Here is a 25,598-nt window from a genome sequence, read left to right as displayed (position 1 = left end):
AACACGAAGCTAAAAAGTCTAGGTACGGCGTTACTTAAGAGTTATCTAACTATAACAGTCATCGTCATCGGGTTTACTTGCACAATGCGTGCGCGCAGCTTACCTAGAACCTTGCGTTATTAAACTTTATTGTTTGAGAGAACAATTACCTTTTGTACGAGTGTATCGACGCCATTATCAGTAGACGCGTTAAGTAATACCCAAGGATCGGGTTCGACTATTTAACGTAAGTGACTGAAGCCGTTACCACTTTTTAATACCTCTTTGTTCAGTCTTTAAAAGGGGCGGCTTTCGTGCTGTGGGCACATTTCATGTAGTAAAGTAAAAAAACCTTTTGATATGACGAAATGATTCATTGTAATAGAAACTATTCTGCTACATTACATAAGTATTTACTGAGATATTTAACTATGTATAATGTTGTAGACTGAAAATGGGCAGACAATAAAAGTTTATGGACCCAGCACGCAAGTTTATATGTCTGCAGCTTTATTTACGAGAGTCTGATCAATTGAATTAACTATGAATTTAATGGAATTTGACCATTCCTTTGTGAGACAACCGCAATTGTATTTTAGGCATTCAAAAGTGTGCCTATCTTAACATTATTGTTTGTGAATGACCATACCACCGGTTTATTAATTGGAGTAGCTGGTAAAAAGTGAATTGGTATTACTGAGAAATTCTCTATTCTCATGAATATCAATTGCTTTTTTCCGCAAACCCAATGATTTCAAGCGTACATTTTAAGAAGTACTTACTTTCACTTACCGACGCCTACGGGTCCACACTTAGAAACATAAATGCCTAGTCATTTATTTCAAAATGTATAACATTTGCGGTATAATAATATTGTTCTAGTTAAGTACCTGAAATACTTATTCTTGAGCATTAGGTGCCTTTGACTTTGTTCATAAAGTGCAACAGCTTTAATTTGAATATCTGATCATTATTAGCAAGATACATACCACAATTTATTACTATAAAGTATGAAACAGTGATAATCCAAATAAGTTTTGTAGTAGACAGGGTAACAAATGTCAATCCTGCACCCTACAGAATGTCGTATTCACTATACCTAAACATTTCAGACGTATCATGTTACCCGCTGACTCCTGATGCAAGTCTGGATTTTTTTAGCTCAGTGTTATATCGGACTCTACATTTTTGGTTTCATTGGAACCAACGAACCTGCTTCTTCACTTCGATAATTGGCCGACTCTTGAATCATCCTTCTTAAGTCGCATTTACTTATAAATTTTATTGGTTCTCATTATATCTACATAATATTATAAAATTCTTAGCTGTGGATAAAGTGCATAAAACGGGTAATAAAACAATATCAGTTAATTGTAACAACACTTATACCTATTATGTCTCCATTCAGTAATATTTTATTACCTACTTCATTGTTGTGGGCCAATAGGCTAGTTTCCTAAAAAAATTTTTTTAGTCCGTCATGTTTAATATAAAAAAATATTGGACACATGTATTTTTATTTGTCAATCTAACAAATAATTACATAGTTATGGTGCGTTGAAGTTCCGCACGACGTCACAACGTGCGGCACTTTTATGCACGCATTGACGTCACGGGCCTCTTCTTATGAACTTTGGCGCGCTTTATCTCTTTAAATTTTCATTAGTTTGAAAAAGTGAAAAATACGTATAGAGTATTTTTTGATAAGTTATTTAACTAAGTTAGTTAACTAATTAAAACTCTTGCTTTTTGACCCAGGAAACATCCCTATTGACTAACATCTCACAGTTGGTGTAACTTGGGTTCACGGTGGATTTTTATTGATGGTCTAGTTGTAAATGCTGGTTCAAGAGTTTCACTGCTGGGAATGAGAGGTGGGAAAAGTCTCGTTCGTTGGTCAAAATCTAATAGGCAATTCATGAAATACAATTCGGCCATGTAATAGGTATTCTATGTATGTATCTACTATGTATGCATTTAAGAACCACCTTTGATATCCAATCCAATCAATATTATGTATTTTTATATTAAGAATCTGAGTAAGTTTTGAAATAAATTTTCAAGTGCTTTATTTATGTTTTATTAAAAAAATATTAAAGTTCCACATCCTCAAAAGGTCCTTCGCCTTCGAAGTACACTTGAGTCAAAAAGTGATACTTAATAAGGTTAATATTTTGTTTTGTTTTTTCACGTCTACCGACGAGTATTTTGTTTTTGGTGAACAATTTAATCCGTACGCCCTTGGCTTAAGATCTACCTACGTTTATTTTATAAGTGAAATACTTTGTTACTCATTTTAAGTGAAATGTACAATTTCTTTTGAGATATAAATTTTTAAACCTTAAACCTTTTTTTGCTAAAGAAAGCTTACGAGAAAAGTTACCCCATATTGAAGTTTCAAAGTAACAACAAAACCATATCGCCAATTAAAACTAAACTTAATTGTATTCACAATGTAAATTACCCATCTGCGAAAAAAACCATACGTTTCTTTTTTGTACTTTGTAAGTTTAGTAAGACCTTATTTGGTTGATGACATAATAGTGGCCTAGAGGTATTCGCTAATTGATCACCAAGATTACGTTTCCTGCCTTTAGGGTAGCTCTGATTTATTATTCCGAATTTGTGCTAGTATATTTTATTTTATAAATGTTCCCGTTTTCTCGGTTTGATGTTACTAAGTTGGCGTACTTACCTATTTGTGTCAATATGTTATAAATAAGTTATCACGTCTTTAATCGTCATACGAGTATGTGGGCCGAGTTTGCTATACTACAATGTTTGACTATTTTGTCAAAGATTGTATCAATCAAATCCACGGTGAAATGAATCGCTGCAAATTTCGTATGGTAGCTTAACGAGTCATCGTCAGTTTTCCGTGTTGTTAATTATGGGGTAAACCTTTAAATACCTACATGGCATATCAACTTTCTAAAGGTTTGTTTCAATCATTTTTGTTGCTGTGGATAAAAGTTTTGTACTTATGGAATGAAGCGTAGGCTCAATGTATCATAGCATTTTAAGAGTATTATACAGGGTGTTAGGTAAATGGGTATATGAGCCGACACTAGCCCATGTTAACATGGGCATATAAATGGTATGGTGAAGTCAGAAATTTGATATCATCATTTAATTTTTTTTAATTGTCATACAAAATAAATTCTATAAAATCCGATTTGTATGAAAATTAAAATAATTAAAATGAAGATATCAATTTTCTGACTTCACCATACCATTTATATGACCATGTTAACATGGGCTAGTGTCGGCTCATATACCAATTTACCTAACACCCTGAATCGAACTGTTACAAAATTACATCCATCGACGAGTGGGTGCTCTTAATTTTTAAGTCGCAAAAATTTTAAGTCAAAAACTGGTAAATTTATATTTTTTCCACTTCGTTGACAAAGTCTAAGATTCTTAGTTTTTTTTTAATATTTGGCGCTAAGGATCTGCCGCTTTACCGAGTAGATCCCATCCCACCATTTATCGCAAGGCGAGTTATACGGCATGGGTAATTCGCACTGCTCCCGAACTAACGTTTCACAATTGTTATTTGTTATTAATTTCACGAACGATACGCCGGCTTTTAATGTTTTATAAATACGACGCATTGTTCTGTAAGCGACACAATACCTTGCGGTGCTCGCAGCGCCGTTCGAATCCGATATGCAGCCGGCTGCGTCGTCTAACTGACGCATTCCATATACATGCAAAATGTGGAAATTTCATCTCTATAGTATTACAACTATCATTAGAAGCGATTTGCGGAGCCATAATAAAACACTTATTATCATATTTTGATTCTGAGACAAGACTTTCATTAACTCTTTGTTGTGTTGACTACGACTACGACGAATCCAACAAAAATATCACATTTACCCCAGATATAATTATCCTGATATATTTTTGGTTAATAAGCAATGACGTGTGGAGTAGGTATTCGGTTACCATGTGCACGGTACGTTAGGTATAGAGCTTGTTTAGGTAGAGCGCACTTTAGCCGTGGATTCCGAGAAAACCGTATCGGGAGGCACGTACGCGTAAGATTGGCTAAATCTCAAGCGTTAAATGTAATAACATAATAATAACAAGAAGTAGATGGTGGCTACCAAACAACCGTTTCGTTAAACGTTTCTAAATTATTATAGTATTTTATTTTGAGTCTACTTATTCAATAAGTAACTATACTTACATACTTTCTTAAAAGAATTTTAGGTATGTTTAGTTACAATTTAAATAATTTGTAGGAACAATAAAATTCATTATTGCAATTACTTTTATTCCGAAAAATGCAATGCTCATTATGAAAATGTTAAAAGCACTTCAAAATACAATTTAGGTACTCTGTTTAAATAAAAAAATATTATCACTATCCACAATCATTCTGAAATAAAATTAAATGTAGGTACTGACATTGCAGATAATGTGTTACGGTCAGTGTTTTTGCCACACTCAAATATTTGACTTGTATACCTTGTAACCTACCTAAGTATTGTTCAATTATGTATTGGACGGATGCTGTAGTCGTTTTGAAATATGATCTCGTGTCCAAACCAACCGACCAACTGTTGCCTTACTTATAGTCACGTCTCCGTCCTGTTCATATAGGTACTCACTGTACTCTATTTCTAGTTAAAAATCTTGAATTCCTCGTATTTTGTCTGATTTAAGATTTACAAATGATTAAGTTAGTAAATTTTCTTTGTCAGGTACACCGCCATACGACCACCGAATATGTTTGCAAGACAACGGTGAAGCAGATACGCCGAATTCCCAAGTCAAGAGCGAAGAAGAATTGTCCCGCGTGTATCAAACCCTAACTTTACCACCACTCCCTAGGGACGACACCAATTCCAACAATAACAGGTCTTACTTCAACAACAACAACTACTTATATCCAGAAAAAAAGGATGCCACCTACAATGAGTATTTTCAACAACAAAATGTTATTTTCAGCAATGAAACTAAAAGCAAAGCTAAACCACCGGCTCCGTCAAGTCCTGGAAACTCTGAAATGAAACCTCAGTCCACAACACCGACCTCACAGGCTTTGACCAAACCTCCCTATTCATACGTTGCCCTAATCACGATGGCCATTCAAAACAGTCAAAGCAAACGAGCCACTCTCAGCGAGATATATGCTTACATCACGAAGGAATTCCCTTACTTCGAGAAAAATAAAAAGGGCTGGCAGAATTCCATAAGACACAACTTAAGCTTGAACGAATGCTTCATCAAAGTACCGAGAGAAGGCGGCGGGGAGAGGAAGGGAAACTACTGGACCCTTGGTGAGTTATTTCGCTAGTTATTGGCATTTGGCAAAAAATAGCGATTTGTCAACTCATTTAGTTAGTGATTACTTTTGATTTGAATGTTATGTTTGCTAATCATGTCTGACGCAATTTTTGTTGTTCATCGGCCTTGCGAATGAAACAGCTGAGCGTGTGTGATCATCCGCATTATCCATCGCTTGATGTTCTTAGCGAAATGCTGGCGTCTATGTGTGTGTATGCAAAGTTTTTTGGGTTTGTGAGTGGAGTATTGTTGTAGATCCCCAATGCGGCGATATGTTCGAGAACGGGAACTTCAGGCGACGGCGACGGATGAAGCGGCCGTTCCGCGCGACGCCCTATTCCAAGACGCTGTTCGGGGACGGGTACCACGTGGCCCACGTGGCCCAGCACGTCCCGCCCCACATGCAGCCGCTCCCGCTGGGGGCCCGCAACTACTTCGGCTCAGGATCGCCGTATCCACCGTCTTACCCGAGATATGATACGTACGTTGCATATTTCTTTACTTTTCAGTTTCAAGCATCATTTTGTACATCTGATATTATTCGGCATAGTTTTCCATCTGCACTCAACATCGTTGGCCATCTTCTTAAATCCAATGGAACTAGTAACCGAATATAGGTCGGTTGAACTCGGTTGTCCGCAGCAGAATTTTGTCACGTAAAGTCTCGCACTGGACGTACTTATTAGGTTTGTTTATGCCGCGTCAGAATATTTATGTCACATGAAACGATGTGACACCATTGACCCTTCGAAGATTTCATTCAACATTCCTAGATACACTATTCTAAACTTGGAAATAAAAAAAAACGGCCTCGAAGAAAAACATCACCCGCGATAATAAAACGCAAATGCTAAACATTTTTCATAAACATAGCAGATCTTTATAAACCTTGTGTTATCTTCCGATTGTGCTCACAAAATAAAAAACAAAAGCATAATATTAATTGGTGTCTTCCCGCGTCATAAATCAAACGATGAATTAACTCACAGTGAGACATTATTACAAATTAATTTTAATTATAATAAATATTTACGTTTCTCCTTGTCGTGTTTACAAAACAAATGCTAATGATATATTAATAATGTTATGTTCGCGAAGACTTTTATTTCCCGTTTCCGCGGTGACTGTTCTCATCTGTTTGTCACAATAACACAAGAGTGTGTCTGTCAGCTATTTAGTCTCTAGATAATTATAGTACCTTATGATTAATGTGACCTTGTTGTGAAATTAAGGTGTCACTTGGATAAGGTCAATATTTGTAAACAATACTATTAATTTGTAATCTATATTTGTGTAATAATAAGCCACTATCACGTTTTGGGTTATTATAATCAGCAGTATTACAAAACTATTAGTCCAGTCAAATTAGACATGAACCCTGCAATAATTCGCATACAGCTGAAAATTGATACGAATGTTCGGAGCACCGTTATGAATTAACTGTGAAAAGTCCCCATCGATCCGACGTGTGCTAAAAAAAAAATTCAAGGTCAAACTTAAAAAATACGGGTTTTTGAGATTTTCTGCCAAACGGTAAGTTTTATCACAAAAATATGTATGACAAGGTTTAAGGCCATACAATTATCTATCAAAATTGTCTATACACTTTCTCCTAAGAGTCAGCGTTTCTGAGATTCGATGATCCGAAGAGTCAAAAAAGTGTTTTCTTCATAACGGTCTTACACATAAATCCAATGTGATATCGCCTCGTGCCACGGCTCAGCATTGTATCATGATGTGTTGTCGACGTCGAATATAAAATGATTAACCTCAATGTCATTTGTCATCTTTAATTGTCGAAAAATGTTTGCAACTTAGACGAAGGACTGCACCGTGAGTTTCTAAGATACGAAGTTTTCGTGACTATTATGTTTAAGAGCTCTTATATGCACACGTCACTACTCTACTTGTAACTCTATGGTCACTCTTTTAGCCCGGTCAAGTCAGAAAATCCAGGTTAAAATAATTCGCATAGAGCTGAAAATTTGTGTGATTGTTGAGAACACCATCTTTAATGAAATGTCAAAAGTCCCCAGCGATCCGTCATTTGAAAAAAAAATTTACGAAGTCCAAGTTTTTTGCATTTTTCCGCCAAACAGTAAACTAATCATAAGAAATGATAAGAAATAGTAGTAGATTATAAAATTATCTATTAAAATTGTCTTTACCCCCTTTTTCCTAAGAGTCACCGTTTATGTGGTAACGATGCAAAAAGTTGGAGAATTCGCATTCTGTTAACTACTCCAAAAGTCCACAACTTCAACTCTATTAAAATAGTTTTGAATTGAACAGGATAACAAATACATCTTTAAAAAGGCCTACTGGGGAAACCTGGTAAAAAAATACGCCAAATAACCCTCATAGGTGTTGTGGAAACATGTGCATATAACGAGAACATCAAAACTAACTTTTTGAATCGTTCTACCTCATAATCGGTGACTCTTAGGAAAAAGGGGGTAACGACAATTTTAATAGATAATTTTATGATCTACTATTATTTCTTATCTATTTTTATGATAAATTTACTACTTGGCAAAAAAATGCAAAAAACTTGGGACTTCGAAAACTTTTTTTTTTAAAAACGGATCGTCGGGGACTTTTGACATTTCATTTAGGATGGTGTTCTTAACATTCACACAAATTTTCAGCTCTATGTGAATTATTATAACCTGGACTGTCTAACTTGGTCGGGCTAAAAGAATGACCATAGAGTTACAAGTAGAGTAGTGACGTGTGCATATAAGAGCTCTTAAACATAATAGACACGAAAACTTCGTATCTTAGAAACTCACGGTGCAGTCCTTCGTCAAAGTTGCACCCATTTTTCGATAATTAAAGATGACAGACGACATAGAGGTTGATTATTTTATATTCGACATCGACAACACATCATGATACAATGCTGAGTCGTGGCACGAGGTGATATCACATTGGATTTATGTGTAAGACCGTTATGAAGAAAACACTTTTTTGACTCTTCGGATCATCGAATCTCAGAAACGCTGACTCTTAGGAGAAAGTGTATAGACAATTTTGATAGATAATTGTATGGCCTTAAACCTTGTAATACATATTTTTGTGATAAAACTTACCGTTTGGCTGAAAATCTCAAAAACCCGTATTTTTTAAGTTTGACCTTGAATTTTTTTTTTAGCACACGTCGGATCGATGGGGACTTTTCACAGTTAATTCATAATGGTGCTCCGAACATTCGTACCAATTTTCAGCTGTATGCGAATTATTGCAGGGTTCATGTCTAATTTGACTGGACTATATACTGTTTAAGGTTTTCATTAGAAAAGGTTAAAGATGTGTATTTTCTAATTCTTAAGATAGGTACCTACCTACCTACATATAGAGACAAGACTACATTAAGATAATCTACATAAGATAGACTACATACCGCAACCGGTCAAATACTAATTGATTCGTTATTTGCTGAGTGCTTGAGTTCCACGATTGTTTGTTTGCTAAAACTTTTATCTTTAATTTTTGTACGTAAGGAGTAAATTGGTTGGTAGATAGTTAAACACATAAATAGTAATATGACTCTATGATTCAAAGAGCAAAAAAGACGATTCTTTCAAGAGCATTCGGCAGATATTCGTATTATATGAAAAATCATTGGCAGTGTATTAATTTAATTAGAAAAGTGCTTAAGTGAACGATCTTCGGTAGTTTTTAAGGCATGCGTAATTAAGCTTTAGAAGCTTTTTTACACTTGTTAACACTTTGAACGCCGCGCTCACCGATGAGCCTCGAACATTATTACATTTTCTTTTTTGTCCATCTGGTTCCTCGACACCTAAAGTGTTATAATTAATAATGCAAAGCTTGTACTAGGTGTGGCTGAAATGATGATGATGATGTACTAGGTGGGTACTAGACAACGGATATAAACATACTAAACACTTTTTTTGTAAATACATACTTATTATACATAGTAACACCCAGACCCATCACAGAAATGAAAATTTATCATTTCAATTTTGTCCGGCCGGGAATCGAACCCGGGTCCTCTTGGCATAGTAGTCCGTTCCGAACCACTACACCAAACGGCCGAATTCGTTCTTAAATACACCACATTATGAATGTACCAAATCCCGTCTAGAAGATTTGGTCCGAATGGGATTAGAATGCGATTATCGCGCTTTACGTTAGTAAAGCACAAAATGTGCATGTGGTCGGGCCGCCATTGGCCGGTCAGGTAGTGGGCGGGGTCGGCTGACTTTATCTCTGCCTATTCACGAAGTCTTACGTTGCTCCTCAAGGTTTTCCACTTGGCCATTCTCGCTATTTTCGCCTCTATGGCCGTTCCAAATCTAGAGTGAAGCAATTACTCTGAGTTCCACTTCGTTACGTTCAGTAAACGCCTTAATTTTGTAGCGTACGAGTAGTTACTAAATTGGGTTCAAAATTTCAAATTAATTTAGATTTCCCTTTTTATACATTTATTAATAAAGTTATTGTCAAATTACAGTATTAGCGCCATTTTTAAATAATATTCGTCAACTCTATAATCTACATCCCACACATGCCATGTCGGCCGTTTGGTGTAGTGGTTCAGAACGGAATACTATGAAGAGAGGGCCCGGGGTCGATTCCCGGCCGGGCAGAAATTGAAATGATGAATTTTAATTTCTGTGACGGGTCTGGCTGTTACTATGTATAATATGTATGTAGATTGTAGGTATTTAAAAAAAAGAATATAAGTAGTATATCCGTTAAGCTAGCACCCATAACACAAGCATTAAGTTGCTTACTTTAGGGCTAGCTGCAGCTGTGCGAAATTGTCCAAAGATTTATTTATTATTTATTTATGCCTGATTATATTGGCTTTTATTGGTTAATTAAAACTAACAAACTCATAAAACTCATTCATTTATGCAAGTAGGCTTTTAAAAAGCACTTTTACACGTCCCAGTATTAACCCTACCACTGCTTCAGAACAAGGCAATTGTATTTAAAAATGTTTACATTACTTGTATGTTGTAGGTACTTAGTCCTATTATTAAAATGAGCTTTTGCTGTCGTACAAACCGACCCAGAATAATAATTAATTATCAAGAAGGTTAAGAATTCCTAAATGTTAAAACCATTAAAAAGTCCCTAGCCCCTATCATGAAGAGTGCAGAGACATGGACTCGTTTCGTACCCGTAGGTAAATAAATTACGAAACTATGGATTTTCGGATGTAGGGAATATCCAGGTGGTCCATGTGCTCTGAAGTATTCTAACAATTTTGACATTTTATACACTCTTTACACTAGCGTCCGTTCGGACTACTCTTATAGTGTAGCTACTTATGAACTTTACTCGTACATATTTTAATGGTTTCCTTAATAAACCTTACTTATGATCCCATACCTTAAATGGACTCGGCCACGGACCCAAGATATACTGCATGCGTTGTTCCGAGTTTTCGCGATCCTACGACATCATTACCTACATGACTCATGCCTACACGTGCTGATGTAGCAGAGTCCACAGTTGATCCGTCACTTTCAAACATAAACGTGGGATAAGCAAAAGTTTATCTAGCCAGACCAAAGTTATTTAGATAAGTTATTATTTTTGTTGTGTTCGCCTAAAATAAGACTCAGATTTCAATAGCATTTTATTGTTTGTAAAATTACGATCCCAACCGCAATTTGTGTAGCCTTTGTGGGTCATACTTTGTGCAAGCGTTGGGTTAAATAAAGTGCAGCTAAAAATAAATAAATATTTTTGGACAATTTCACACAGAGCTATCTACTTAGCCCCAAATGTTTGTGTTAAGGGTGCTAGCTTAACGGATATACTACATAAGTAGTTTTTTTTAAATACATATTATACATAGTACCCGTGACTAAAATTAAAATTCATCATTTCAATTTCTGCCCGGCTGGGATTGAAATCGAACCTCTCGGGATAGCAGTCCGTTCCTAACCACTACACTAAACGGCCGACCAAAAAAAAAGGTGAAAATGAAAATACTTTTAAAATGAAAATGGATGACTCACTTTAAAAAAATGTACGTTCTTCACTCCGCTGTAGGATTGTGCCGAATCATCTATGTATTTCCTCACTGAGCTGCGTCAAGTTTTGCCATGATCAACATTCTCGAAAATAATTAAAATTATACTTTCCGATGAAGCTTGAAGCATCAATTTGTTCATTTATTGGCATTTCTTGAAGTTTACTTGACTTCTCAATTAAATTTTCCGAAGTTGACCGTCACGGAAGCGGAAGCGTACATACTCTTTGTACTAAGTTCACAATCACACTTATGTACAACTAGCTTTCCGCCCGCGGCTTCGCCCGCGTGGAATTTTGTCTGTCACAAAAAACCTTTATCGCGCGCGTCCCTGTTACAAAAACCGGGATAAAAACTATCCTATGTCCTTTCCCGGGACTCAAACTATCTCTATGCCAAATTTCATCAAAATTGGTTCAGTGGTTTAGGCGTGAAAGAGAGACAGACAGAGTTACTTTCGCATTTATAATATTAGTATAGATTATAATATTAGTATAGACTATAGGGATAACTGTCAAACCACACATGTAATGCAATAAATGATTTGATTTGATTAGATTATTTTAATTAAATAAAAAACAGTCATCATGTGAACCCGTTATTTAATTTCCGTAATTGCTTATAAAACCAAATAATTAGGTTCGATATAATAATGCTTTAAAATGCGATATGCTTTACATAAATGAATGAATAAACCTTAAATGATTTCATATTTTATTTGCTTTTGTTTGTAAAACATTCCTATGATGGAACGTGGATATGGGGATTACAGAAATCGGTGGCGGTTTCTTTTTTTATAAAACTGAACTGAATTGTAAAAACATGTTAGTTATTTGTCAACTCTTGTTTTTATATCCGATTGTTACATTGATGTAAACACCCACTTCCTATGAACTTTAAAGGTCACTACAAATGTCATTTTGGCAATTCCTGCTATTTTGTATTTCAGTTGTTGCAAATTTTAGACTAAGAGCTAATGAACGCCAGACCCACGTTATTTTATAAAGGCTGAAAGTTTGTCAGCGCATGCTCCCAACATAGCTAAGAACCAGGGCCAAACATGAAGTTTGGGTCATGGTGGCTTCGGCAGACTGATGGTACTAAAGGTGGTGTAAAATACCAACTTAATTACGTCAAAGTATAAAATTTCTTTCAAAATGTTATTAGAAATGACGTCATTCATTGACAGACAGCTACCATCGTGGCAGCCCTTAGCCAGGCACCCTAAAGTTCATGAAAATGTAGTCCTATTTACGTCATACTATAAAAGCTGATAATTTACATAAAATATTTGAACCCCTATCCGTCCCCCGGACACGGCCTGAGCCGAGGTCCGAGCCTACCGTGGCGCTCTCAGGCCGCGTCCGTGTCCCCTCGATCGGGCTCACTAGAGTGAGCCCGCCGTAGGCTGGACTTTGGTCCAACACCGCGGTGGGCAACCCTCTAGTTGGGTTCGCCACTGATCGGGCGCCTTATGCGCTCGATACGGCCCGATCGCGAACGTCGGTCTGCGACTGGATCAGTATAGTTTTCAGATTATTTTGTACAGTTTAGAAGATCTAGTGAGATCATTAACTGTCGTTTCCACCCTGTAAATGTATAAAGTCGTATCGAAAAGCATTGCCGATAACAGTTCTGTTAACTGAAGCATTGATGGTAAACAAGTTCGGTCATGTTGCTTCCAGGACTTGGTTGACCCAGTCGCCGTCGGGCCTGGGGTACTCGGGCGCTTGTGGGGGCATGGGCCGCAGCCCCCCCGGGTGCTCGCCCCACAGCGCTATGCCCCACCAGTCTTCGCCAGTGTCGGTCAACCCGTTCGCAAGCCATCAGCTGCAGGGGCAGGTATGGTAAATTGATTTTGTGATAATTATATGCAGTTTCAGCCAAAGGAAAAGATGAGATCATACATTTCCTCTTAGGCTTTAATAGGATAGTTCTCGAGTGGCGACCACGGGCTGGAAGACGTAGCGTGGGCAGGCCTCCTACTAGGTGGACCGACGATCTGGTAAAGGTCGCGGGAAGAGCCTGGATGCGGGCAGCGCAGGACCGCTCATTATGGAAAACCTTGGGGGAGGCCTTTGTCCAGCAGTGGACGTCATTTGGCTGAAACGATATGCAGTAAAATGAGGATATTTTTATGAGTAATGTCAAAACTCGTAGAACAAAATATGTTGTTGCTTTTGATGTCAGCTATCTAGTCCTGAAAGGTTGCTGTGTTGAAAAAACCCCGTTAATAAAAACAATGATCATGATCTAGCTATGGACTCTTTCCCTAAGGAATGGTTGAACTTGAAGAATTGGTGGACACTGTCGCAAAAACAGTTTTGTTAAATTTCATGTCCTATCTCGAAATACTAAAATAAAAATAGTAGGTACACTTGAAAGGTAAACTGCAACAAACTCTAATGTAACAGCTTCGAACACCATTTCAATGCCCACTAGCTGATTCCGATCCAGTAATTAAATTCAGATTAAAATTTTAGTAGCGTATCAAGAGGCAATAAAGCTGCTTGTTCACAAATTGCCACTATGACCGCCCAATAAAACGTTTATCGATGAAATCACTGCCTTGCATTTCTGCTGGGTGAATTTGTTAACTCGAGTAGTACCGGCATCTCTGTTATTTTACTATTATTTTAGCAGTAAAACCTCTTGCTTTACCTTTCGAATAAGTTTTAATCAATTGCCATGGATAAATTGGATACAAGTGTTGATGCTTCTGATTTAAACAAAGGCTCACATGGAAAATATTAATGATCTGAATTTGCCTTTCTTTATAAATTAAATTAATGTAATGTCGATTTAAATTTTCTACGAAATCTATATTACTTACCTACTCTAAGTATTATGTCTTTAAACAAGGCTTATCTACACTAATATTATAAAGAGGAAAACTTTGTTTGTTTGTTTGGTTGTAATGAATAGGCTCAAAAACTACTGGACCGTTTTAAAAAATTCTTTCACCATTCGAAAGCTACATTATCCACGAGTAACATAGGCTAAATTTTGTTTTGAAAAAAAAAAAATAGGGTTCAGGGGTCCACGCGCGCGAAGCCGCGGGCGGAAAGCTAGTTTATTAATAATGGTAAAAGTAGCTAGAGAGATTTTAGCTCAACAAGTCGTGGTCACCTGGAAAGCGGACAGTCTAATATCGAAATGGAGCCTGATATAGGCTTTAGTGACTAAGTCTTCCTTTGGTAGTCGTACCACAGATTACGTTTAGGCTATCCCAGAGCTCGGGCCGTTTTCCATCATTTTTGTGGATGCTAAAACGATTTTACGAGTTATAAGTTAATTGCACTAATAATATTAAACTCAATCAGAGACGGTTATGAGATAATTAATCTACAGGTTTGTGATCTAAAGCTTAACCTTGCCCAGAATCAAGATAGGTCTAAGGTCTCTCGTTGTTTAAGGCTAAGATTAAGATACTGCAAACTCATCAAAGTTGGTTTAAAAAGAATACACTTAATATTATCCAAAACCCTCAGGAGTCATTTATTGGCACAGTTGAGCGAGATAAACTCTCCCAAAAAACTATGACTCGAGATTCGGGGACACTCATTGTTAAGGATTGCGTAATTTATTTTCACAAACACCTAGCAATCAATGAAAAATTACTTTAATTTTCATCGAATGGGAAGAAAACCTTGTTTGTATTTACCTAAATTTTCTTTTTATTTGATTTCAGCTTCAAAACACATTGCAACCGATGCAAACAATCCCAATGAATAGTTACAATCCAATTGGAGTCACATCACTAGGTAAGAAAATTTGTTTTTCTTGATTATAAAGGTTTTCAACTCATTCAAACCCATAACGTAAACAAATCGATGTATAAGTTTTTTTATTCTATATTTCTCTGAAGTATTTTTTATTTAATCTGTATACTCGTATAACATTCATACACGATCGTATGTTCAATGAAATGCTGTATTTTTGAATCATGACATTTATTCAGAGTTATTCAATAATGATGTAAAAGAAATGTGTAAATTTTTAGAAATCTTTTTCCATCATACGAGTGTAGTTGATATAGTTCAACTACTAATTCAACTAACGCAGCCTAAATTAAAGTAACTAATTGAACATTTAATTAGTTTCACACCATTTTAATCAGTCGTCAAATGTCACTCGTAATTAGGTAAATTGCGAGGTTGCTAGTTTATCGTTTGATAATAACAAAATAGGCACCGAAATAATTCGGATCTTGCATTTGAATTTGATTCATTTTTGTTGCTACTTATGTAATCTGCTTGCATAATGTTTGGTCACTAGGGTGATTGGGTATGACGTTTTATTTAGAGTACCTACTTGTGCATTTACCACCTAATGATAATGAATGATAATTTAGCAGGAATTGCTCGTATGTTACTATTATTTCTTTTTTCTGTCTTCAGAGGGTTCTTCAAGTCCAGGGCCTGGCTACGCGCCGTCCTCTGGAGGTTTCTCTCCAACTCGACACCACGACATCGTCACATCTTCCGATGCTGCTGTGTCCAGATTCCCTTTTTGGCCTGAAGGTAATTAATTTTATTTGGTTAAAACTTTTAAAAGAACCAACACATACTAATATGTCAACTGGCAGTGAATACCCAACGGCATTAAGTTCGCCTTGTGTACCAACTTTGTGACACAACAAAATGCAGGTCAGTTCCCGATTTCATCCTGATTAGATATCATAATATTTTTTCATAAATTGCAATGACCATTAGGATTTAAATATACGAGTAGTAATCACTTATATCGGTCCTTTTAAGAAACTTTAATATCAGTTTCATCATCTGAAAGCAAAGGGCAATAAACAAGTAGGTACTTAATACGACTAGCGCCATCACACGGAAAGCATAAATACTTTTCGCTTCGACGCTTACCCTCGCGGTGAGTCTGTTGGACGCCTATGAAGGTTGAAAATCGTGGCAACCCTACAGCGTAGTTCCAGATGAAAACTACAGAGGGCAGTTTTAATCATGACGTGTGTTATCGCGTAGTTCAAGTATTGTAGATATCGCTGTTAATTTGGAAGATTGTTTAGATAGGAAAATTTTGAAATACGAGTATATTCATGTAGAGTCATGTTTTGTTAGTTGCAACAAAGAGGTAACCACTTTGTTGTATAGAACGGATTTGAGGCAATGGAAGAATGGACAAGCTTGGAAAACAAAAAGCAACTTATTTTTTCAGCACGTAAGCTTTTAAATTGGTCCAATATTCCTTCTTTCACTTTGCCATTACCAATGGCGCAATTTAGGTGCTGCAATTTTTAGGAACAAAGTTAATTCCACTATGTAGCCTAGGTTATTGTTGTAATGTAGGGACTTTCAAATTAAATTATCTTTTTATCGTATAATTGCTTTTAAATGTCTCATAAGTGGCTATAAATCTTGAATTTTATACACTAATATTTATTCAGCACTCAACACTAGTGGTGACTGAGTTTGTTCCGGCGTTTCTTCTCGGCATTTCCCATATGTTTGTCTCGAAGCGCTGGTAGGGCCCAAAAGATAAGGAGACATGTAAAGTACCCCCCACCCCCCCATAAGGACTACCTTTTTTTTATTTACTGTATTTTGACGTTCATAAGTGCCAATAGTGGTCTAAATTGAATAAAATACTTTTGATTTTGATTTTTGACTGACTTCAGCAGCGCAGGTGAAATGAAAACGATGACAAGAGAACTTTACGTACTTATTGTGAACCTTATTCCATGACATTAAATGACGTTAAATAACTTGTTAAAATTGACAGTCAAATAGACTAAGAGCTAGTGAACGCCAGACCTACGTCATTTTATAAAAGCTAACTTTTACGGTGGATTTTTTCTGTATATTCAATAGACTGTAATACTACTTACGTTGTACCATAAAAACTGACTTTTATATATAATATTTGGGCAACAATTAGAAGTTGTTTCCACATCAGCCAGACAGTTTTGACAGTTCCAACTCCTTGCCGGACAGTTTTTTTAGGATAGCTGCCAAAGCCACGATGACCCGAAGTCACCAACATTCTATCCTATATTGGGAGCATACGCTGACAATCTTTCAGCTTTTATAAAATGACGTAGGTCTGGCGTTCACCATCTCTTAGTCTAAAATGTTTGATTCGTCAGGCGGGTCGCCGAGCCCCAACACAGGCTACGTGCCAGCCAGCAACTTCTCGCCCACGCGGCGCCACGAAGCCGTGACGTCATCGGATTCGCCAGGATCTCGCTACTCGTTTTGGCCAGATGGTAGGTAAATTTAAACTTTTGACAGTTTTAAGGATTAACTCGAAGGTTTAGGATTCGGACTGCCCATTCGTGAGAGAAAGAGGACGCAATCAAATTATGCTCACTGATACCGTAAAATAATTTTTACGATTAATTTCTAATTATCTATTTGGTAAAATGCAAATAGAAATACTCTGGGCCTGTAAAAAATGTCTATTCAGCTGAATAAGATAGTTCAGAAACAGAAGTAGGTATGTGTTGATGTGTGTACGTGACTCTACTATGATTTTAAGTACTTAATTCTGAATATTAATTGGTATTTTATTTTCAACAGTTGGAGTAAAAGAAGAGGCTTCGTCTAGTCTTGTGTCGAATGGCCCACCGTATTCGAAATGCTTTATGTAAAGACCATGTTTGGAGAACAAGACTAGGCATCTTCCATTTCTTGCGTTAAGTTGTAAAAATCATGTTTGGAGGGAAACAAGACTATCTTCCATTTAGGCATTTAAATTATGTAAACCAAAAATGGATTATAATGATATGATATTGATTTAATTTTCAGTGTATAAATGTGCACTTTTATTGATTAAGTTGGTTTAAAGTCACGATTTTGAATTGAGCGTTTTGTCAGTGATTTGTTGAATGGCGGTAAATGACGTGCGATTAAGTTGCCAAATAAGTGTTAGCTGATCACAGTAGGCTTGATGATATTGTCCACACCGACATTATGTTTCAGACACATAATTTTCGATGATAAAGATCTCATTTATGGTAGCATACTGTTAATATTATCTAGTAGATTGCTTCTAAATTTCATCTTGATGTTTGTACAAGGATAAGTAGTGTCATAGTTGTTAGCGAGTTTTCGGTCTAGAAATACTTACTGCAACATAACAAGCAGATGTTAATTAAATATATTGTAGCCCCTTTTATTGTGACGTGTAGATGGAATCTTAAATGCGATCTCTTTTCCAATAGTCTGTGATTCGTAATCCGATTGAAAGGTCACTCTCTATGATTGAATTAAACGTACAGTTAGTATTTACGAGTTTATTTGTATTTGTGGATTCCATTCTTCGATAGTGTATGAATACATCTTTCACATACTTTGTACTTTTACCTGATGTATACGAGTATTAGAATAATCTGGATGTTATAAATAATACTGTATGTAGGCTATAAAACTGGCACGCATGGATGCATTAAAATTATTGGATGAATGAGAAATGACTTGAATCGTCTAATATCTACATTTTAGAAATTATACGAAATTATACCAACAGTTTCAATCGTTACATGTAAGCTTCTTTAAACAATGCTTTTAAAGGTGATTAGGTACCTGCTTTACGTATAGTTGATATGGTACAGGTAAGTTCTGTTATCGTAACACAGTAAAAAGTAGAGTAGACATTTTTGAATTTTCTTCCACAAATATTTACATAGTAACTACACAGTACATAGTGGCTATTTCAACATAAGACTACATGATTAGAAAGATACATAAATTAATAGAGCTTAGATATCTCTCGCCCAGTTAAACAGTAGGCGTCTTAAACGCATTTTACCTACACGTAGTTATGTAGAAAGTAGAGGTTTTAAAAATTTTACTATTACTCTTGTAAATTAAAAAAGTCAACTTAAATAAAATTGATTGATTCAAACAATGTATTAGGTAAGTTATTATTATTGTACTTTGTTTCCGACATTGATGTGTGGTGGTCACATTTTGATTGTTTAATTTTGAAAACCTTGGAATATGTGATGGTGCTGAGGTACCATAGTTGAATATGGTTGATTTGTTTTGTATTCTTAAACTAACGATCACACCGACACGTCAATTCCGCGCGGAATACGATAAAGATAGGTAACGGGCCCAAGGTTTTAACTATGGGTACGTCCTTAGGTAATGATGGGTACATCTCTAATTAACTATGGGTACATCCGGAAGTAACTATGGGTACTCCCCTAACGCGCTTTTTAAATTCCTTCGATTCTCGTTCGGAATCCGCATCGGTTTGTTTGAAGTTCAATTGTATATAATTTCATATTGTTGTACAGTTACATTTGCTATGAGTTTAATACCAAAATTCTTGTTTTATTTATTTGTTTTGTATATAAATATCAGCCCTATACACTGTTTAAATTACTCGTTGTTAAATTGATTAATGAAACATTCTATTATGTAAGCAATTAATAGGTATAACTTTTATGTCGTCTAAATGTAAATGTTAAACACGTATGAGTGTTTCAGTCAGGGTACTGTACCTTCTTTTAAAATATGTATGTAGAAGATTGTATAAGAATAATACAAACATTAATAAATCACTGTGTTATTCAAATTGATGTGAATAGTATGGTAATAAAAATTAGAAAATCACATATTTTTTTTCTGCTTCACCGCTTTGTCATTGATGTGGTCTAAATTAATATTCATTTCATTGAGTATTCGTTTTAAAAATTCATTAAAATCCTTCAACATCTCCTTCCTAACTAACAAAAAGTAGGTACTAAAATCGTTTTATGTCTAGTGTAATGTTGACTCTACATTGTACAGTTTGCCTGAAACGAATGCTGATCCTAGCAATGGAACGGCTTGCAATATCGCAGTTTGGCTTTATTTGATGGTTCTCCAAGAAAACTAGTTCTACTTAATGATTTAGTTAGACAGAGCGCTTATTATGTATGTTGCGCGCTTGGTTTTGTAAAATAGACGCTGACATGCTCTAGTAAGTTCTAGGTCAGGTCTTCAATTGTTTTTGGTTGATTAGCACTCTATCTCATCACAAGTAACTATCGTGAGACTTAGAACAAGGAAAAATTAAACCTCACAGATTGAGTATGGGGAGGCATTCATGGGCAACCATATTAAAACAACTTTGTGGTTATTGTCAGTTAGCAAGTATTCAAATTCATGTTGGTTCTTATTCATACACATAGTGCCAAGAGCACTGTTCTAGCTAACACATCTCACATTATGTCAAATTTTAAGATGTTTATCTGTTTGTGAAGGTGTAAAGGACACTTTTAAAACGACCTGTAACAAACGACACTAGCAAAATAAGAAAAAGGTTGGTCTTCAGCTCATCCATCTTACTGCCGACATTATGACGTAAATGCCCGTCATTTCTACTAAAGATTTCTTCAAAGACAGATTGATGTCTTATAGTTAAACTTTATGCACGATTGAAATTGAAAGTCCAAATTGATATAAACTTTATAGCATTTAATTTAATGGTTAGGTACTAAGCTTATTTTCTTTTTGCCTATAATATACGAGTATCCTATCTTTTACATAAGATTGGGTTTAAATAAAGGGAAACATCATATTTTACACATTTATTTGGTTTCTAAGTCTCCATATAAAATCATCGCCATCTCACCATATACTTTCATGATCAACTCTTTAACAATATTCCTTCTTAAAGCCGCATGCCATTGACGCACATTTTGCTTAATATTTTCTTAATCTAACAATACGAGTATGTACAGTCAACGCCTTAAATATGAAGAGATTATGAATATTTTCTAACGGCTTTATATTCTTCAAATACTATGTAACTTACGAGTATAGTGTCTAACAAGTATATGTTGTATGAAACCAGAAAATACATTATATAACAAGTACAAAAGTATTGTAAATAAAACTGTAGGATCTACTAATCTATGCTACATAAATATTGCGATGACTGTACAGTTAATAAAACTATTCTGAGAAATTTCATAAATACTTAATTAATACACTTAGGGAAAAATACATAGATTTCAATTTATAAAAACAACATGTTTTAAAAACCTTCATCTCCCACGTCGAATGTGAATTCATTGGGTATTGTAAAATGTGTATCAAAAATAACATTTTTTACAAAACAATAATGTTTGAATCGGCACATGCGCACAGATTTTTCAATAAAAATCTGACAATTTAAAGACAATTCTTTACTATCTACTATTATTTCACTTTGTCGTATCTTTGTTTATTCTCTTCAAACGCAGGGATTTGCTTCGTGGCTCCAGACCAAGTTGTAGTAGTCCTCCAGGAGTTCTCTCCACGCAGAGGGAGCGGCCTCGCTCTCTCACTGGTATGGGGTTGCTGAGGAGAAACATCGCTGTGTCGTGTGTTGAACTCATGGGCATTTCGCTGTACCCAGACGCTTCACACACTCTAGCAATTTCACTCCTCAATTCAGGGGCTCCCATGGATGTAACGTCATCAGAATCGGTTTCGTCGTCTTCAATGTCTAGCATCCTGAAAATAATATAAAACAGTTTTATTATTTACTGGTATTTATGTCAATAATTTTAACACAGCAATGTGTACATGATAGTAATTCGCAGGTTGCCTAATTACTTCGTCATAGCATACGAATTCGCACTGCTTGATTTGGTAACTTGTTTTACCGACCTGCCTTCAATTTTATTGATCCTTTGTTTAATTTTTTCCTGTTCTTCACCGACGTCAGACAGTAAACCTTGCAAGCGGTTGTTTAACATGTCAACAGTATTTTCGAGTTTGTGAACAGTTTCCTCCAAACTTTGTTGAGTTGTTTGGGCATTTTCGAAAACATTCTCATCTAAAAGTCCGTCCTGAAAATTTAAAAACGACGTAAGTAACTGATTAAAAACTTTCAATTGTAAGCAAATTGAAGTGCATAAGGAAAAATTTGTATTTTACTTTTCGCAAAAGTTGACATCCTCGTTCAGTAAGTGTGGCTCTAGCGTCTGGGTAGTCAGCTAGAGCCTCCCACAAGTCTCGTTTTGCCAAACAAAACAAGTCCGAATATCCCAAAGCTCTAACATTGGCTGTGCGTCGATTTCCGGTGCGGTTTCCAGCAATTTCTAAAACGCTGACCTCACCGAAAACAGAACCAGCGCTTAAAGTCGCAAGAACAGTTTTGCCATCATCAGCCACCACTTGGAGTCTGCCCCGTTTGACAATGTACATCTCTTTTCCAACATCACCTTTTCGGCATATGTAATCTCCAGGGCTGAATACTTGAAGCCTTAATTTAAGCACTAAAGCTTCCAAAAGTCCCGGCTCGCAGTCTTGAAATATGCGTACTTTCCTTAAGGTATCCAAGTGAACTCGGATAGCGATTTCTGCTTTCAGTTTATCTGGCAAAGATGATAGCACGTTCTCCTCATCCAGTGCTCCGCTCTGAGCCCATGTGTATGCGAACCATCTAATGACACGAGCCTCAAGTTCACCACTAACTTTCCTAAAAGCCATGTATTGTTTGACGCCATCCATTTTATTTTGAAATTCGACCCGTGCTACATTCATATTAGAGATCATTGAACCTATGTTTCCAACAATCGTAGCGAATATCAGAACACCAGCTAGGAAGTCTGCAACTACGAATAAATATTCGGCATCGATTTCTGGCTGTGGGGTTTCTCCGATCGTGGTGAGCGTTAACGTGGACCAATAAAAGCTGTAGATGTACTGATGGGCGAGACTCTCGTTTCGGGGGCCGGTGAGGTTGTAAACCCAGTTGTCAGATCCGAATCCTATGGCGTAGCTGATAGCGAAATATAGACATGCATTCCAGTGTATCAGGACAAGTATTGCCATGACGACCTAAAAATAAAAAAAATAATCATTATTGTATACATATTATGTGATTTATTCAAATCAATCTCTAAAACATTTACCTTGCATATCCTGAACGCGTTAGGATAACTTGTTGCTGTCTCAGTCCGATCGAACCACTCCCACATTCGAGGCAAGCGGAATAGCCGATTGAGTCGTACAATAACAGGGCACGGCAAACGTTTCTGAAACACCCAATATTGACACTTCAGTATACAGGCTGTCCCAGAAAGTAGTGTCAAGTGAAGATTACGCAATAATGCTACTTCAAAGCTACGTGAATTACCCCGATGTAAGTTCTACGATTAATATTTTTCATGTTTTGTTTTACAAAATTTCTAAATTCATGAAAACACTTAAAACAATGTAACTTCTTTGTAACCATCACAGCACTTAGTCTGCAATGTTTTACTATAGTTGGAAATATTAAGCATTATACTAACGGAATCGCAAGATCCAGGCCGCCACCAGTAATATGCAATATCAGTAGGCAATAACGATATCAAATCATATCTCCAAGAGTCAGATTTCAAATAGTGGCGCCTTAGCATCTTAGAGTCCTTTACCATGAGTCCTTGTTCGAGGTATCCTGGAAAAAACACAGTGATTTTTCACATTTTTACATCTAAAAACGAAACATACAATTTTAAAACCAGTCGCATTACAATTCGCGTGAGCTATATTAAAATAAGATGCCAATTCAATTATTTTATGTGACATATTCCGAAATCACGTCCGTGCTCATACATATCGCAATCACAATATTGGAGTGGTGATCAATCTATCAAAAGTCCAATCGAATCATGTCAGATCAGGCACAGTGCAATATTTGTACGGAAAAAGCAACTAGGCAGGGTCGATTGTTTGTACACACGTTAGCTAAATTTGCTGACGCAAGGTGTGGCTTTGCGTGTGGGTGTCAAATTGTTGATTTGTGTAGCTCTGGCTCAAAAGCAATACTCGTAACTTTCATTGTCGTGTGGGATATCGATTTCAATGGCCTTTGCGGGATATTGAGCATTAATGTCATTTGTGCACCCGTATACTACTTATGCTGGCACTTGTTTAGCAATCGATTTGAGTTAAGATCGTTAATCGATTGGCGGTTACACGTGCCCATGTTGTTATTAGTAGGGATAGTTGTTGTTGTTGTTGAGCCAGCGAGATTCCCCAAGTTGATGTTATGAATTGAGTTAAAGTAAATTAAAAGTTTTGGGGATAGAAATAGTTGTCACAACTAATAAATCACATTTCCACGCTTGTATTTCCAGTTGAAGATTTAACTTTATTTTTTTGAGAATTTAACTCGTAAATATGCTTCTCTACGTGCGTTTTGATAAGCACTTAGCTTGTGTGCTCCATCAACAGCAGCAGACATTCGCATAGCACTCAAATATAATGGTACAATCGTAAAATAAACAAAAGGGGTATACTAACCTTCGTGCACGTGTATTACAGTGTCAATGAGATAAATTGCGTCACATAAGTAGTCCAGGAAAAACCACAGGGAAGTAAGGTTGTCCAACTCCCAGAAGACTGCTCGGCCAATGACGAACACCACGTTATATAAAATGGCGAGGGATACCACGGCCAACCACTGTATGTGACAAAACAAATAAACATTTTTAATTCCATCTTTAATGGCAGAAATTCTTAGTCAGGCGGACTATCGTTTAGGTCAATGGTGAATTACGATAATAATCGCCCGTATTTACAAACATTACTATGAGGTCTCACAGTGCCCGTGGACAGGGTCACACGAGAACCAATCACAGAGCTCTATTAAACGCTGTGCGTTCGATTTGCTACGTCACTTATGCAAGCATCGTTTGTAAATACGGGTGAATATGTCTGATTTGGCCACGGTTATGAAATGTGTTAAAAAAGACACAACTTATTGGCTTGCCTAGATTTAATTGACCTATCTTGTAGGATATTGTAACTAAAATCAAACTTATACAATTAAAAACAATGTGTAACGAGTTATTTGAAAAACTTGATCTTGATTGTTAACCACAGTATGATTATGAAACGCTTTACGTGCGTAATTCCCATTACACGTTAATTGACATGCAATAATAATGAGGACAATTGAAACGATTTCTTTCCATACAAATGCGAAAAATACTCGTTAGCTTTTTTGCTTTCTGTAGTCACTGAATATAATAAAAAAATACCAAGCAAGATGCGGCAATAACGCCGACTACTAAAACATGTCTCGAATGATGGATCAGTTTATGGCGGTACGAATGGAGTTTCCATTAGGATTTCGAATTATTGAATGAGCCTTTACAATATCACCGAGCCGAATCATCCTTCTCGCAAATATGTTATCTGATATAACACGACTCAGAAAGTGCTTATGCCTATTTATTTTCCACCGGAATTACTCTTGTGATTTCTCTCACGGACGCTTTTGCGTTCTCAAACATGAGTGGGCTTTATAATATTAGTATATAGTATACTTCTGTACTAATTATATAAAGCTGAAGAGTTTGTTT

The 25,598-nt window shown here is 36.3% G+C and overlaps 2 protein-coding genes across 3 annotated transcripts in view; one reads left to right on the top strand and one right to left on the bottom strand.

Moving 5' to 3' along the window:
- Positions 1-20,701, top strand: part of LOC135086660 (forkhead box protein L2-like) — a 66,789-nt gene extending 46,088 nt beyond the window's left edge. For both annotated transcript variants that reach the window (XM_063981431.1, XM_063981432.1), the window contains exons 4-11: positions 4,695-4,851; positions 4,942-5,273; positions 5,536-5,761; positions 12,982-13,138; positions 14,988-15,060; positions 15,697-15,819; positions 17,409-17,528; positions 17,842-20,701. In XM_063981431.1, coding sequence (XP_063837501.1) covers positions 4,695-4,851; positions 4,942-5,273; positions 5,536-5,761; positions 12,982-13,138; positions 14,988-15,060; positions 15,697-15,819; positions 17,409-17,528; positions 17,842-17,912 — 1,259 coding nt within the window. In that variant the 3' untranslated portion in view covers positions 17,913-20,701. The remainder of the gene's footprint in view (positions 1-4,694; positions 4,852-4,941; positions 5,274-5,535; positions 5,762-12,981; positions 13,139-14,987; positions 15,061-15,696; positions 15,820-17,408; positions 17,529-17,841) is intronic.
- Positions 20,702-20,828: 127 nt separating this feature from the next.
- Positions 20,829-25,598, bottom strand: part of LOC135087202 (cyclic nucleotide-gated cation channel subunit A-like) — a 56,505-nt gene continuing 51,735 nt past the window's right edge. The window contains exons 5-10 of the mRNA XM_063982042.1: positions 24,535-24,694; positions 23,541-23,686; positions 23,160-23,282; positions 22,180-23,085; positions 21,910-22,091; positions 20,829-21,753 (exon numbers count right to left, since the gene is read on the bottom strand). Coding sequence (XP_063838112.1) covers positions 21,462-21,753; positions 21,910-22,091; positions 22,180-23,085; positions 23,160-23,282; positions 23,541-23,686; positions 24,535-24,694 — 1,809 coding nt within the window. The 3' untranslated portion in view covers positions 20,829-21,461. The remainder of the gene's footprint in view (positions 21,754-21,909; positions 22,092-22,179; positions 23,086-23,159; positions 23,283-23,540; positions 23,687-24,534; positions 24,695-25,598) is intronic.

This window comes from Ostrinia nubilalis, chromosome Z (assembly GCF_963855985.1).
Source record: "Ostrinia nubilalis chromosome Z, ilOstNubi1.1, whole genome shotgun sequence".
NCBI classification, from domain to species: Eukaryota; Metazoa; Arthropoda; class Insecta; order Lepidoptera; family Crambidae; genus Ostrinia; species Ostrinia nubilalis.
Note: the sequence above shows the minus strand (reverse complement) of the source record. Positions and strands in the feature narration are given on the sequence as shown.